The 13,054-nt window shown below is 39.7% G+C and overlaps 1 protein-coding gene across 1 annotated transcript in view; it reads left to right on the top strand.

Annotated features, from left to right (window-relative positions):
* Positions 1-13,054, top strand: part of Usp31 (ubiquitin specific peptidase 31) — a 68,752-nt gene that overhangs the window by 24,741 nt on the left and 30,957 nt on the right. The window contains exons 2-6 of the mRNA XM_021200828.2: positions 8,231-8,368; positions 9,357-9,442; positions 9,536-9,628; positions 10,355-10,490; positions 12,699-12,843. Of these exons, the coding sequence (XP_021056487.1) occupies positions 8,231-8,368; positions 9,357-9,442; positions 9,536-9,628; positions 10,355-10,490; positions 12,699-12,843 (598 nt within the window). The remainder of the gene's footprint in view (positions 1-8,230; positions 8,369-9,356; positions 9,443-9,535; positions 9,629-10,354; positions 10,491-12,698; positions 12,844-13,054) is intronic.

The raw sequence follows: 13,054 nt of genomic DNA, 5'->3' as shown, positions 1-13,054 counted from the left end.
CTCTCTTCTATATCTATTATCCTTAGGTTTGGTCTTCTCATTGTGTCCTGGATTTCCTGTATGTTTTGGGTTAGGAGCTTTTTGTATTTTGCATTTTCTTTGGCTATTGTGTCAATGTTTTCTATGGTATCTCCTGCACCTGAGATTCTCTCTTCTATCTCTTTTTGTATTCTGTTGGTGATGACTGCATCTATGACTCCTAATCTCTTTCCTAGGTCTTCTATCTCCAGAGTTGCCTCCCTTTGTGATTTCTTTATTGATTCTATTTCCATTTTTAGATCCTGGGTGGTTTTGTTTAATTCCTTCACCTGTTTGTTTGTGTTCTCCTGTAATTCTTTTAAGGGATTTTTGTGTTTCCTCTTTAAGGGCTTCAACCTGTTTACCGTTCTTCTCCTGTATTTCTTTAAGGGAGTTATTTCTTCTTAAAGTCCTCTATCATCATCATGAGATATGATTGATTTTTAAATCAGAGTCTTGCTTTTCTCATGTGTTTGGGTATCCAGGACTTGCTGTGGTGGGAGAACTGGGTTCTGTTGATGCCAAGTAACCTTGGTTTCTGTTGCTTATGTTCTTGCCCTTGCCTCTCGCCATCTGGATATCTCTGGTGTTAGATGGTGTTGCTGTCTATGACTGTGCCTTGTCCCTCCTGCAAGCCTGTGTGTCAGTACTCCTGGGAGACCAGTTCTCTCCAAGATGAATTTGGGTATTGAGAGCTGTGGCACAGGGTCAGCTCCAGAGTGCAGATGGAAACCTGAAGGATCCTGTCTCTGGGCTGGTCCCTCTTGGGCCAGGAGTTTGAGCAGAAGTGGTGGTGATACCTGTGCTCACAGGTGTGCCAGCACTCCTGGGAGACCCGCCTCCTTACTTTTAAAATACTATCCCCATTAGATAACTGCATTTTTGTTTCAGGCTATATTTTGTTTGTTATGGGTTATATTTTACTTGTTTGCTTATTAGTGTGTGTGTTCCCATGTGCCTAAGTGCCTATGTTTTGGTAAGTATTTTTCTTACCTTTAGTAAGTTCTAGGAATTGAACTTAGGTTATCAGTCTTGTACAACTATTGTCTTTACCTACTGAGCCTTCTCACTGGCCCTCTAGGCTACATTTATTATAGGAAGAATGCACTTGAAAATAAAATAGAAAAAGATGAACAAAGGTTTATTTAAAATTAGCAAATAAACTTCCAGAAGCCTCCAGGTGAGTATAGCTGTTCAGTCTCTAACATATTTTTGAGTACACAGACAGTTGACATTCAGTGTGAGAGAATTTTAAGCCTTGTGTCAGCCTCAGTTGAAACATTGGGCTACAATTGTAAGATGCTTTGCTTTATTTAATCAATGAAAAGTCATGGTCAGAAATGTCTTAAGGCTGAGTGTTTGCTTTGGACAAGCTACTTCATAGTTCTTTCAATTTTATTTTGCCGTTGATTTTGTTTTTGTTTTGAGACAGGGTCTCTACATAGCCCTAGCTGACCTGAAAATCACCATGTAGATCAGTTTGCCCTGAAATTCACAGATATCTTACACAAGTCTCTGCCTCCTGAGTGCTGGGATTAAAATGTGAGCCACCACATCATTTGTGACTACTAATACTGTAACGTGGCATTTTCCTCAGCATGGATTTTGTAGGGAATAACGCCCATAATTACTTTGAGCCCAATACAGTATATGCACTCAGTAAATCTCAACAGTTAATATTGTCTTAAGTGATATACAGTTATGAAGGGGCCTCTAGAGCGTCTCATAAGATTTGGTGATTTAAAAGTAAAATCAGCTTTTCCAGCCTGTTCCAATTTGGTCTCAGTCTCTTTTCACTTTAGATGTAGAGTCACTAAAAATATTACACTTGACAAAGACTTGGAGTGCTCAAGTTGTGCCATAGACTAATAATGTTACATCTCTGCTGTTGTCAGGAGATGAGCTTTGTTTGTCTGGTTTGATTTGGCAGTTTCCCAGATGACCGTGGTAGCCAGGCTTGGTAAGCTGTGATTTAGATCCTTCTAAGGAAGGAGAGTAAGGAATGGGTCAGAGGTTGAAGTGGAGGCTTTTTAGTATGTCAGAATGTAAAGACCTTAGGGTTTGTCTTCCAGGGTCTGTTGCCAGATTTGTATTGGTAGGCTAAAGGGTGTCCTCCACCCTTGAGGGTGAGGGTGAGGAAATAGATGAAGGACATAGTACTCTTTGATCACGGCCACATTCTGGACCCCGTGTGACATACTGCTGTGTAAGTACTTTGCCTTTTTCACTGTTTCCTTGCCCTTCTGATGTGCTTTATAGCACTCACCCATTCTCACAAAGATCAACCCCTAAGGCTTAGTTAACTTAGTAGGTATCCCAAAGATCAGATTCAAAAAAGACAAATGCTTAGTTTTTTTTTTTTTGTTTGTTTTGTTTTTTTGGTTTTTCAAGACAGGGTTTCTCTGTATAGTCCTGGCTGTCCTGGAACTCACTCTGTAGACCAGGCTGGCCTCGAACTCAGAAATTCGCCTGCCTTTGCCTCCTAAGTGCTGGGATTAAAGGCGTGCACCACCATGTCCGGCGACAAATGCTCAGTTATTTCTAGCATTAGTTTAGAAAACTAATTTTACTTTAGATACTATCTGTGCATTTAGATGCCCATATTTCATATATTTCTTTAAAATTGTAGATACAAGTTGAATATCCTTTATCTGAAATACCTAGAATGAGAAGAAGTGTTTAGAGTTTCAGATTTGGTTTTGGATTTAGAAATATTTGTGTATGCTATGTAGGGTAGACACAGAAGGATCTCTGGGGCTTGCTGGCTCCTATCCTAATTCTAGGTTCAGTCAGAAACCCTAACTCAAAAGGAGGAGGAGGATGCCAGAAGGATAGTGGTGCACGCCTTTAGTCCCAGCACTGGGGAGGCAGAGGCAGGCAGATCTCTGAGTTTGAGGCCCAGTACGGTCTACATAGTTATTTCAGGACCAGGAAGGGCTATCATTAGGCCCTGTTTTGACAAAGAGAGGGAGTGGGAGGGAGGGACAGTCGCATGGCAGGACCTTGGGCATCTCGATGTCTTTGCACCTGCACAGGCGCACACATTGCACATTTATGCATATATATATACTACACTACACAAATACTACCACCACCCCCACCCCCCCCACACACACACACACAAAATTTTTATTTTGGAACATTTTGGACTAGGAATCCTCAACCTATGTAGTTGTCCTTCTGAATTCTGTGACTGTTTTCAACATTCTATTCACTAATTTTGTGTGTATATGGATGTCAGAGGACATCTAGTGAGAGTCAGTTCTCTCCTTTTATCATGTAGATCCCAGGGATCAAACTCAGATTTATCAGGCTTGGTGGCAAGTGCCTTTACCTGCTGAGCCATCTTATTGGGCCAGCTCCCCAAACCCTTAGGAAATAAATTCCATTCTCTTTTTTGGCAAAGAAAGTAGATAGTGATTGTCTGATGAATCTTACACTTTGTCCCCAGGAGAGTAGCCCAACTCCTGATCAGTCAGTCATGTCAGATCAATATTGTGTTATTTGTTTCCCATGAAATGAAATCAACATCATTACTGTGTTTGTTGTTTTTGTCTTGGGGTCAGATAATGAGTGTCTGTGACCAGTCAGTGTTTTCCCTAGGGCATGAGATGTTGCTGCCTGTTTAGGGGGCTCTATGATGATTTCTCCTCATAGAGCCTCATGTCTGGAGGTATATAGTTCCAACTGTGTAGACTTTATTTTGAGCTATGTTCCTGATTCATTCTTTTTTTTCTGAGGGGGAAAAGAATGTTACTTAGTTAAAAGATGTTATGAAGCTTAAGGGTCTTGTAAATATTTTGACTTTTACTTGGTGTCTGTAAGGATCATCAACTTAGGAGGCAATTGGTCTAATTATAGTAGGAAATAAAGGTCTTAAGCCAGTAGACTTTGTTTAATATTTTCCAAGCAGAAATACCCAGGTTCTACAAAACACACAAGTGTATGAAGTTAAGTTTAGGAAGGCCCATGTTTTATTTTTCACAGAAGCAAAGTATTGTGTAATTTTAATGCTTCAATATATGCTATTATTCAGCAGATGCTAGTGATAATAAGCTACTAAAAACTTCAAGGGCTGGAGAGATGGCTCAGCAGTTAAGAGTACTGACTGCTTTTTCAGAGGCCCTGAGTTTAATTCCCAGCAACCATTTGGTGGCTCATAACCATCTGTAATGGGATCTGATGCCCTCTTCTGGTGTGTCTGAAGACAACGACAGTGTATTCACATAAAATAAATAAATCTAAAAAAAAAAAAAAAAACACCTAAAAAATATAGTGACTAAATTTAGGACATTAAATTGAGACTTAATAGTGAAAAAAGGAATCTTAAAAGGCAAGTGAAGGTAGGATTAGATATGACTTAGAACATGATGGCATTTCTTGCCAGGGCTATAGGTATTGAGACAGTTAAAGATTTTGACCACCAGGTTCTCTCTTACTTGCTTATTCTGTGAATCAGACATATCAGGTAGCTGGTGGCACTTAGGTGACTTGCTTTTTTCTGAGGCATACACTAAATAATTATTTTTTCTGTTTTGTTTTGTCTAGGGAAGAGGTAAGATTAAATAGTACCTTGTGTGTCTTTGGTGAGATGTCACCATGTTGAGTGGCTAAAAGTGGCAGAAAGAGGAGCTTTTGTGTTTGTTCAGTGGGATTTTCTTTTCCTTCAGTTCCTTCAGTTTCTGATGTGATTGAGGATGGGATTAATGCAGGATAGATTTTATCCTAGTTAGGTTTGCTATAGTTCAGTTGCCTGTTCAGTCTTGCTTGACAACTGTCTTGCTAAACAACCTAGTACAGTATCTTGGTACACAGCAATTGGTGGGTGAGTCCAGATGACTTGAAGTTTAGTTGTAAGAACCATAAGCAAACTTAATGCAATCTTGATAAATTAAATGTTGACTTGTTCCTGAAGTTTTAGAGGCTGCTGTATGTAACGTTTCACATAGTGAAGGTAGTGATTTTGGTTAATTTGTTTCTGGGATACACAAGCTGAATAAAATGCCAGTGTGTTTAGACCAGAGGGTTGCTGTGCTTCTGACAGTTGCTGTGACCTAGCCACATGCTGTAAGACTTGTTATCTCTCCCATGAGACTTAAGAGCTCTTAGTTGTTCTCTGTTTCCTCTGTAAAGCAAACTATGCGAGCTGGTGGAACCAGTATCTTCTCCTATCTGTAGTTCATCTGTGTAGGACTGTCTTTGATTGCTTCTGTTGCCTGAACCCCTAACCTGTTTAAGGAGAATTCCTCTGCTTTTTGAATATCCCCTTTGAGCTGAAGAATGATCTTCAGATCTCTTTTTTTCCATTAGCTGCCTCTCTCTAGGTAGTCACAGATTCTTCCTTGCTTGCACAGCTCAGCTTCTAGGATATGGTGAATAGTTAGTAGAAGCTGTTCGTTTCCTTACTTGTCTTCCGCTTTACTCCTTTGTGATAGATATTTGCTTCACTGAGATCAAATGGACAAGTGAGCCTAGAGGATGACCAGCCCAGTGCTTGTGTTACTTGGCTTTTCTGTGGTATTTTGCATTGTTGCTTTCATCATCTCCTTGAGGTTCAGTTTGTGTGAACTCCCTTGACCACTCATTTCTTTTTGCTAGGCTTATGTTGTCAAGATTCTGGCCTGGTGACTGCTCTTCCCACCAGATACTGCTTGAGCAGTTCTCTGCTCATTTGATAGTCATATGCCTTTCTGATTTAAATCACTCCTGTAGATCTTTTTTCTGAGCCATGGGCAGCTGTATTTGGGGTAATATATAGTTGCCTCAAATTCAGCTTGTTCAGAACTCATCGGTCTCTTATTTTTAGGTTTATTCATGATCATTACCCAAGTCAGAAATAAAAAACCTTAATGACATTCCTGGTATTCTCTTTAGCTTCATCTCCAGCTACCTACTCATCTCCATTCTTCTATGGCACATACCAATGACTTTGTTTTGATGACCGCAGGTGAAGGAGCAGAGGGCCACAAGCCAACACGTTACAGTGGTGAGGCAGAGATCAGGAGGGTTGAATCCTAATCATTAGACCACCAGGGAAGAGACCAATTTATCAATGGAGATAGATAAATAAGTAGAAATAGACCAAGAAAGAAGTCTGACCTCTGCGGGGAGAAGTTGGGTAGTGTAGTGCAGGCAGACCTGTACCTGTCCCGTTTCTGGATGACATCTATGTTGCATTCTTGTAGCTCTGCTTGTTATCAGGTCCTTCGTCCACTATTTTTTTCTTGAGACAGGGTCAAGTAGTTCAGGCTGGCCTTGAACACACGCAGTCCTCTTGTCCCAGGCTTCCAACTGATGAGATATTTGGTGTGAGCAACCATGCCTGGCTTTCCTCTCTTGTTTACTGGTGAGTTTTATTCATGTCACATGTATTATTTCTCATATCTCTTTGATTCTTCCTCCCATACCTAATCTCAAAGTATTTTATAATCAACTTTTTTGTTGTTGTTACTTACATGTAATTGTCATCAAGCGGTGACAGTTCTTTACAATTAAATCACAACCTGTTTCTTCTTTCTTTCTTTTTTGGTCTTTATTATTTCTCTTAATTGTAAATAAAGCAGACAGTCTGTGATTCTGTGTGTGTGTGTGTGCATGTGTACCTGTGTGATGTGTGTGGGAATGTGTACACACTATGATATCTGTGTGGAGGTCAGAGTACAACTCTGTAGAGTTGGTTTTGTTCTCTCCACCAATCTTTACATGGGTTTTGGGAATCAAACTGAGGTTGCCAGGCTTACATGGCAAGTGCCTGCTGAGCCATCACTCTGGATCCAGTTTGTAGTTGCTTGGTTTGCTTTGTCATCCTTTTCCTTGTGGCCATTTTCTCTATGACTCTCTTCATTTGGCTCTTTAGACATTGTACTCTTGATTTTTCTTGGCCACAGCTCTAGTGACTTTTTTTCTCAGTTTCCTTTGATATCCTCCCATCCTTGAATATATGTGTTTTCTGAGTTTTCTCCTCTGGCTGATATCACTGTGCAATCTCATTGGTATTTGTGATTACAGTCACTCATCTGCTGACGTTTGTATTTTTGTTTTTAGTGTAGACTTTTGCACTGAGCCCACATGAGTACTTTCTTAGTTGTCTGACCCATCCTCCTCTTAGAGGAACCACAGAACTTCAGGCGTAGTAGATTTGAAAGAGAATTTATCATCCTCTTTCCCTTTCCCCTTCTGCCTTGATATATGTAAAAATTTCTGTCTGAACAGACATGGGTGGCATGGAGGCCTACTTCCTAAGTCTCTAATTGGCCACAGATTCTGTTGATTATGACATATTTGTAAATCTCTTGCAAATTTGCCTTTTCATGTATGTTTTCACAGTGTTATCTTAGACTCATGTTTTCTTTCCTTATTTTGTTTCCCAACTGCTTTACCACTGTGTACCACCCCCTACTCCAAATTGAACACTCATTGCTAAAGTTGGAGTGCTATTTGTCTCATTTATATGTAAAATGTTCTGCATGCATCATTCTGTAACAATCCCCACAAGTCACTTCCTTTTACTTCAGAATAGTCCATCTTCTCTTCTCAAAGCATGTGGTCTTAGTGTCATGGCGTCCTGTATCATCTTTGATTTGCTTTTAAAGTTCCTCCTGAGCTAGTCTTGTCTTTACTCATTCCTCTTCCTTGCAGACCTGCATTTTCTGGTTTCTTGAACTTCTTGGTCTTCCATAAAGGTGTCATACTTTCTTACTACTTTGTCTGCTTAAATATGCTGCTCTTTCCCCACCTCCCACACCCCCCTGCCCACCATGCCCTAGATTCCTGTCTTTATCCTTAGGGCTTAAGTGACATGTCTTGAGATATCATTATCCTCCAACTCTTGGTTTCTCATTATCCTCTAGCTTGTGTTTACTTCCACGACACCTTCGCTGTACAACTACTATATTAATTTAAAAAATGTATTCCTAAACTTTTAATTCTTAGAATAATTTTAGATTTACAGAAAAGTCAACAAAAGTAGCATAAGAGTCCTTTAAAAGTCTGTATTGGTTTTCTTGTCATTAGTATCTTATGCCAGTATCACAGCTAAGAAGTGAACATTAGTATCTTGCTGTTGATTGAATTTAATTTATCAGGATATTCTTCTGGTTTTGTTTTTCTGGAATTTTTTAGGGCACCCTTGAGATTTTATATCCCTCTTTCAGAATTATGATAGTCTTTAGAGCTAGGAACTCACGACTTTGTGCGGATTATTTACTTGCAGAGTATTGTGTCAAAGAATGCGTTGCAGTATCGAGGAAATTCCCAACATGATGCCCAGGAGTTCCTACTATGGCTTCTGGATAGAGTTCATGAAGACCTCAATCATGCTGTAAAGCAGAGTGGCCAGCCTCCTCTGAAGGTGAGTGCATGTAGTCCCTGGGGCAGTCAGGGAGCAGGGAAGGGGGTAAAGAGAGAAGGAAGTCTTCTCACAAATATCCACTGGGCTTGTTGCACTAAGTAGTGACTACTCTGTGTGCATATAAAACTAAGTGGACACTTTATGGGATATTTTACCTGCTTATTGTGTTGGCAGTGTAAGAACCTTGCAGTCTGATGGGGGTAGGGATGGGGAGTTGGTTGCTTTCTAGTCCAGTAAGACACATACTTTGTAATCAGTAGGACAAATAACACAGCCAGGAAGGAAATGTATGAATATCTCTGCAGTTAGACTTAGATTTGAGCATAGGAACTGAGGCCAGAAACAGTATTTCTTACTCAACTTCTCTATGTGTATCCTTGATATGATAGATAAAGTAGTTCATATCATGGCAAGATTATTTCCCCAGGGAACTTTTGAAGTTTGTGACAAGTCTCTTCTGTATTTCAAAATTTCTAGTTTTAGAAACTTGGTGGATTGTTCTGATTTAAGGTCCTTTGTTCCTGAACACTGTACTGTCTTAGAACTATGTAGATATGGCTGACTTACTATATGGGAACAGCCTAAAGGCCAGGCACTATGTTACTAGTCCTTGTATCCTAACATCCTATACAGTGTTCTCTACATGTGGTAGCAGATGTTTATTAGTTATGGAAATGAAGAAGTTGAATAAAATATGAAGCAAACTGTGGGTTGAGCATCAAGATAAAGATTGAAACAACCTAGGGAAGAGCTGGCCCGTCTCTCAACAGGCTAGAGAGCAATAAACATGGTGTACAGTAGTCTGTTTGAGAGAATGAGTCCATATGCACGGTGTTCTGTTTACTTTAGCACAGTATGTTACAGAGCACCTAGGTTCCATATACAGCTTATAAAGGACTTTGAGTGTTTGTGACATTTTAGGCTTAACTTTACTCAAGAATTGGTACTTTTGGCCTGTGACTTTTCCTTTTTTTTTTTTTTTTTTAAGCCACCATCAGAGACAGATATGATGCCTGAGGGACCTTTTCCTGTGTGTAGCACTTTTGTACAAGAACTTTTTCAAGCCCAGTACAGGTAGGAGCAAATGACATGTTCCCTTTTGTTTTGTCTGCCTGATGTAGTTCTATGTTATCTTACTATGAATGTTTTACATTTTTGTTTTCAAAGGTCTTCTTTGACATGTCCTCATTGTCAGAAACAGAGCAACACTTTTGACCCTTTTCTGTGCATTTCTTTGCCAATTCCTCTACCCCATACAAGGTAAGAATATATGTGTAAAATTAACACAGTCTGCTGTGATAGGGTACTCCTTTCTCTGTAGCCTCCAGTTAAGGCTTTTCATGTGTTTAGTTAAGTAATAGGTATAATAGTAATGAACACAAACCTTGTTAAGTTCTTGAAGCTAAGTGTCTGTTGGAGTGTGCAAGCTGAGCAGGCACCTGATAGAGGCAAGCCCATGCCATAGTCTTTTTAAAACTGGTTGTCCTAGATTCCCTGGAGACCCTGCTTGTACTTATCTCAGATTTTAAAGAGTTTGCAGAAACTAGACAGTTTTGAAGGAAAAGACAACCAATTATGACTATGTTATTTTTGAAAAATATTTTTATGCCATAGCTTTTTCAAAGTTCTTTCAACTTGTTTAGTAGTTCTGTTCCTATTTGGCTTCCAGATAAAGGGGAGTCCCCTTTCTCTCCTTTTTAGATAAGAGTCCTGTGTATTACAGGCTGGCCTCAAACTTGTATAGTTGAGAGTGACCTTGAACTCTCACTCTCTGGCCTTCAGGTTCCAGGTGCTGAAGTGGCAGGCAAATGACACTGTTCTGGTTTATGTCATATTGGGGGAAGGCAAGGCTGTGCATGCTAGGGAACTGAGCTGTGTCCAGGCCTTGTTTTAGTTTTTGTGTTGATTTCAGGTCAGATTTGTTTCACTTCTGTATTTGAGCTAAAATAAATAACTAATGGGAAGATCTGACTTTGATCTGTACAGGCCTCTCTATGTCACTGTAGTGTATCAAGGGAAATGTTCCCACTGCATGAGGATCGGTGTGGCTGTGCCTCTGTCTGGGACAGTTGCCAGACTTCGGGAAGCTGTATCTATGGAGACAAAAATCCCCACTGATCAGGTAATAACCTGCTAAGACCAAATTACACATGAGTCATTAAAGTGTTGTATTCTGCTTATATGGATTTTTTGCCCCATTTTCTGCTAAACATGTTTGAAATTTAAAACCAGTTGCATTTAGTGTTGAGAGGCAGATGGATGGAGGAAATTCAGACTCAAAGAATATAATGTATAGAAGACTGTTTCCTGCTTCATTTAATTGTGTATATAAAAGAAAAAAAATGTTTTATGTAAGATCTTATGGCTTTGTTTATAAAGTATGATTACTTAGCCTTTCATACTACTCCTGTAGCATTTAACAGAGAGGCTTGGGAATCCCTTCTGCCTGTTTTGGTGGTGAGAATGGGCATCTCTCCAGTATGGTGTTCTGTATATAGCATATGCTTGTCATGCTTCTTCTCTGACCCCTGTTATGGGGTTTGGACCCAAGACCTTACTCCTGCGAGCAAGTGCACTATACCTGAGGTATATCTGCCAGCCTGTTTTGTTTCTTAAAGATCAGATAGGGGAAAGTTGGGTTTCCCCTTTTGGCAAAGGGGAGGGGGACACATCTTTGATAAATAGTTATGTTTTAATTGACCAAAAAAATACTTTTGGCTTGTGGTGACTTAACATATTTACACAGTTTTTATTGGAAAAATGTCGTGGGAAACATTTCTTAGGATTTATAAGGAAGGATGACTTACCAGTGAAATAGCTTTTCCCTGGATAGCTATTGGAAATTTACGTTAATTAATTACTTGAATAATAATGGTATTTTGTTTTTTGGCCTCATTTGGCCCTATTTGGGCAATTACCCTTAAAGCCATGTTGCTTTAATGTAGCAGATCTCTTCTATTTTCATAGACTGTGTTCTGGCACAATGATAAAATATTGATACTTTCTTTAAATTGCTGCTTGATTCTTTTTCTGCCCAGGATGAGGGGAGGGCAGAGAGAGGAGAGGTCTTGGCATTCAAGGCAGATGCAGCTGCGTCTTTAAAGCCTTGGTGCTGTCTCACTATTTTCTCATGTGGTATAAATTGGTGATATAATTACTAGTTTGCTTTAGCTCTCAGCTTTCTGGAGAGGTGAATTATACTTCAATGCTTACCAGGAGAAAAACAGCATAAGCATTAAATTCCTTAGAAAGAAATGTGGGAGGAGCTCCCCAGGGCCATTTGTGGAACAGATCACAGATCTTTCCACCTCATGGCCTTGTTTAATGTTGGTGCTAGTGGGGTGGTGGTGGGGCAGGTGCCCAGTGGTGCCTCTTCAGCCCATTGTAGAAGGCCCTGTTCAAGGTTACCAGACTGGTTGATGGCAGGGGTACCTGGAATCTTCTCTTGCTCTGCCTAGTCTGGTATTTTTGCCCTGGACAGCACTGCTGAACATGTAGCAGAAGCTCTAAATGTGGCCATGGTTTTCTTCCCTGCCTTTTTTTTTTTCTGTTTCATCACAAAAATACAACTTAGAAATTAAAAGAGTCTTAAGCATCAATGCAAGCAAGTAAGAAGTTTACTAACTTTAGTGCTGTGTTATGTAGTATTTAAATTTTTTTCCTGAGAGAATCCTATAATCATTTCTAAAAGTAGAATTATTTGCACATATCATTCTTAGCTTTGCTTTTTGTTTACTTAGGGTTTGGCTTCATAATACAGATACTATGCAGGTCATCCTTTCTAGTAGCTTTCCGAGTCAGTAGGGCTGCATTTAACTAGTTTCTAGCATTGGACATTTGAATTGATTTTACATGTTTCAATATAGATAGCCATGGTCATTTGACTTTTTTTTTAATCTGAAAAGAGGAGAATTTAATGATATGAAAGAATGTCTTAGATTCGGATACAGACCATCCTTTCCTAGACTGAAATGATATGGATTGTGTGGAACTGTAGGCAGGTCTCTGATGCATTCTTCCTCCTGTGAAACAGAAAAGTGAGTAGTTCTGTTATTATCACCTATCCCCAAACTCGGAGGAACTCTGGATCTAGTGCCATAAGTGGTCTGGATTTAGAGTGTGTTGTTAGACAGTTGCAGAGGTTACTATGCTTCTATACACTTCTAAGAGTCTTTCATTATCAGCAAATAATACGGTCCTAGAAACTATCTAATAGCCCTCACTGAACATTTCCAACATGATGGTCTTCAGAAGGTCAGCATAGAATTAGAAGATCATTTTATATTGAATTTCCAGGTATACAACTGTTAATGTTTTCCTCCTGTTTTAGATCGTGTTAACAGAAATGTACTATGATGGGTTCCATCGGTCCTTTAGTGACACAGATGACCTGGAGACGGTTCATGAAAGTGATTGCATTTTCGCCTTTGAGACTCCAGAAATATTTAGGCCTGAAGGAATTCTTAGTCAAAGAGGTAAATGGTCTTGTTCTATAGTGCATCTGAGTTTACAGATTTCACCACTGTGGGCATTGATGTGTTATAGTATAGTATACAGTTTTAAAAATAGTGATTAAGTACACATACGGGGGGCTGGTGAGATGGCTCAGTGGGTAAGAGCACCCGACTGCTCTTCCGAAGGTCCAGAGTTCAAATCCCAGCAACCACATGGTGGCTCATAACCATC

Source organism: Mus pahari, chromosome 1 (genome assembly GCF_900095145.1).
Source record: "Mus pahari chromosome 1, PAHARI_EIJ_v1.1, whole genome shotgun sequence".
NCBI classification, from domain to species: domain Eukaryota; kingdom Metazoa; phylum Chordata; class Mammalia; order Rodentia; family Muridae; genus Mus; species Mus pahari.
Note: the sequence above shows the minus strand (reverse complement) of the source record. Positions and strands in the feature narration are given on the sequence as shown.